Here is a 3469-nt window from a genome sequence, read left to right as displayed (position 1 = left end):
TCATCCATTATGTCATTCCTCAACAAGGCGTCATGAGGAACCCAAAGTCTACTCTGGAACCGTATACTACCATCATCATGAATTCTCCAACTCTGCTCACCAAAGTCCTCTACTTTCTCCTGGTACCCTTCCAATTCCGTATCAATCTTCTGCGCTTCAATAACCCTTTCAACAATCTAGGGTTGTACTCTCATGTGAGCTACATAGGATTTCTGCTCATCTGTTTCTGAGGGAATGTTGAATGCATAATTGGTTGTAGTTTCTAGCATTTTTCCATTCCTCAATCTTTATGTGAGCAAACACCCCATCTTTCTTACAACTTAAAGCGTCTGCTACTACATTGGCCTTACCAGGATGGTAATGCAATGTAAAGTCGTAGTTTTTCAGGTATTCCATCCATCTCCTCTGCCTCATATTCAAATCCTTCTGCGAGAATAAATACTTGAGGCTTTTGTGATCTGAATACACTTCGAAGATCTCCCCATACAAAAGTGTCTCCAAACCTTGAGTGCGTGCACTATAGCCGCCAACTCTAAATCATGGGTCAGATAGTTCTTCTCGTGGATCTTCAACTGTCTCGATGCGTAAGCAATTACCTGACAAACCTGCATTAATACACACCCAAGTCCCGTATGAGAAGCATCAGCATAAATGATATATTTCTCTCCTGGCTTAAGGACTATCAAAATGGGTGTCGTGGTTAGTCGAGTCTTCAACTCTTGGAATGCTATTTCGCAACTATCGGTCCATTCAAACTTGACCCCTTTCTGAGTTACCTTCGTTAATGACGAAACTATCTTCAAGAAACTTTCTACAAACCTACGGTAGTATCTCGCAAGTCCAAGAAAACTCCTGATCTCAGTAACTGTAGTAGGTCTCTGCCAGTTCATAACCGCTTCAATTTTCGACGGGTCCACCGATATCCCATTCTTGGAAACCACATGACCCAACAACTTCACTTCATCTAACCAAAATTCGTACTTGGAAAATTTAGCATACAACTTCTCCTGGCGCAACCTGTGAAGTGTGACATTCAAATGATCCTCATGCTCAAATTTTGTCTTCGAATAGATCAAGATATCGTCAATGAAGACGATAATTAAGACATTCAAGAAATCCCAAAACACTGCTGCATGAGATCCATAAACACCGCAGGTGCATTAGTCAAACTGAATGGCATTACTAGGTACTCAAAGTTCCCTAACCGAGTTCGGAATGCTGTCTTCGAAACATCCTCCTCTTTGATCCTCAACTGGTGGTATCCCAACCTTAGATCAATTTTTGAGAAGTACTTGGCACCTTTTAATTGATCAAACAGATCATCAATCCTGGGGAGTGGATACTTGTTCTTTATCGTCACTTGGTTCAGTTTTCGATAGTCAATGCATAATCTCATTGACCCATCCTTTTTCTTTACGAACAAAACTGGAGCACCCCAAGGCGAGCTGCTCGGACGAATGAACCCAAACCTGTCAACTCTTCCAATTGACTTTTTAGCTCCTTCATTTCTATTGGGGCCATTCGATAAGGTGGAATCGATATGAGTCTAGTTCCTGGAATCAGTTCAATTGAGAAGTCAATCTTCCTGATTGGGGGTAACCCAAGTAACTCTGCAGGAAAGACTTCGGGATAGTCGCATACTATTCAGATTGCTTCCACCTTTAGTGACTCTTCATTCACCTCACTAACGGTAGCATTCATGTTATACAATCTATCCCAATTAGTCCCATTCTTAGATGGTTCTATCACTTGGATTACACGATTCCGAATTCCCTTAAACTTGAACTTAAACTCTAGTTGTCCCAGCACGCCAAACTTAACTATCTTCGCATAACAATCTATAACTGTACGGTATGCAGCTAGCCAGTCCATGCCTAGGATGATGTCGAAATCTCGAAGTTCTAAGACTATCAAGTTCAATTCAAACGAACTATCTCCTATCTTGAGAATGCATAAGTTACACACCCGATGTGGTATTGTTTTGTTTCCCGAGGGAGTCATCAATGAAAGTGTCATATTGGTGTCTATTGTAGAAAGTTCTAACTTATCTACCATGCCAGACGATACAAATGAATGCGTGGAATCCGAATCTATCAGTACATGTGCTAAATAGTTGTATAACATAATTATACCTTCCACGACATCCTCGGAAGCTGTAGCATCGGCCTGCGTCATAGCATAGACCCTAGCCTGGGTCATCGAATCACGGGTCTACTGAGGGATCTTAGGGCACTATCTCCTCAGATGTCCCAACTCTCCACACTAATAACATCTAATCGGCTCTCTACTGGCCTGACCCGTAGGTGTCCTCTGTGACGGTAGTGGAGGTCTAGTAGTCTGACTCTACAAACGAATAGCCTGACCCCTGCCCTGCACTGGTGCTGCTGTCCTCTGTGGAAACTGGCCTGTAGATACTGGTCGAAAAATGCCCTGACTCTATGGTTAGCTGGTCCACTGCTGCCTTGAACTACTGGGCCTGTAAATCATCTGTCTCTTGGCCGGTAAGGGTACCGTCCTCATCCCAGCACTCTGCTCGTGAATGACCTCATCTGCCCGCTCTAACCTTTTGGCTCTCATGACCACTTCGAAGTAGCTAGTAACTTCGAAGGCTGCCATCCTACTCTTGAAGGTGACTTTTAACCCTTTAACAAACTTCTCAGCTTTCATCTGATTGGTGGAAATCAACTCGGGAGCATAACGAGCCAATTGAATAAAGCGGGACTCGTACTGGTCCATAGTCATGTTATCATGTGCCAACCGATCAAACTCCATCATCTTTCTGTCCCTAGAGCTAGCGGAAACATACTTCTCTAGGAACGTTCTTTGAAAGATCATCCAACTATTCTGAATCTCCGGTTGGTTGTCTTTCACCGAAGTCCACCAATGTGCTGCACCCCTCTGAAGCATAAAAGAGGCGCACAACACCTTCTGGGTGTCTGAACACTCCATAGTGCACAAGTATTTGTCAGATTCTTCCAACCATTCCTCCGCTATGGTGGGGTCTGCAGCTCCATCAAAGTTGGGTGGCCTCATATTCCTGTACTCTCTCAGAAGAGCACCTACATGACCCTGATATGGTGGACGCACCAACTGCACATGTCTCGGTATCTATGCTGATGGGGGTGGGGGTATACCTTGATCAGGTGTAGAATCAGGAGTGTGCTCCGGAGCAGCCATGGGTATATGTGCACCCGAGTAGTTCTGACCCCCTATTATCTCGGTTAACTGTCTCATCAAGACCGCCTGGTATTCTATCATCTTCATCTATCTTTCTTGCACTCTTTCTTGGTTCTGAGACATTGTTATTATGGCTTGTATCATCAATTCCATCTCTGTCGACTGTCTAGCCTTAGATGCCCCTGCATCTATGGGTTGGGGCCTTTTGCCTGGCCTACCTTTGCCTGCCATCTAATCAAATCTGCAATTAAACAATATTTATTATTTCTCCGAATCCAAAAGACATTTCATC

General features: G+C 43.8%; 1 protein-coding gene across 1 annotated transcript; it reads right to left on the bottom strand.

The window, feature by feature from the left end:
• Positions 1 to 2442: 2442 nt before the first annotated feature.
• LOC147394309 (uncharacterized) lies at positions 2443 to 3264 on the bottom strand. The gene is made up of 2 exons (XM_086453273.1): positions 3135 to 3264; positions 2443 to 3059 (listed from the first exon to the last, which is right to left on the bottom strand). Exons 1-2 carry the CDS (start codon positions 3262 to 3264, stop codon positions 2443 to 2445), a joined length of 747 nt encoding a protein of 248 aa, XP_086309399.1.
• Between the last annotated feature and the right edge of the window lie 205 nt (positions 3265 to 3469).

Source organism: Akebia trifoliata, chromosome 9, assembly GCF_017979445.1.
Source record: "Akebia trifoliata isolate Shusen 1 chromosome 9, ASM1797944v1, whole genome shotgun sequence".
Taxonomy (NCBI): Eukaryota; Viridiplantae; Streptophyta; class Magnoliopsida; order Ranunculales; family Lardizabalaceae; genus Akebia; species Akebia trifoliata.
Note: the sequence above shows the minus strand (reverse complement) of the source record. Positions and strands in the feature narration are given on the sequence as shown.

Excerpts from the sequence above, each read along its gene's own strand:
- LOC147394309 (XM_086453273.1), bottom strand. The coding sequence starts at position 3,264 with ATGAAGATGATAGAATACCAGGCGGTCTTGATGAGACAGTTAACCGAG. Across the intron at positions 3,060-3,134 it reads TGATTCTACACCTGATCAAG|GTGCTCTTCTGAGAGAGTAC; the intron begins GTATACCCCCAC and ends AGGGTCATGTAG.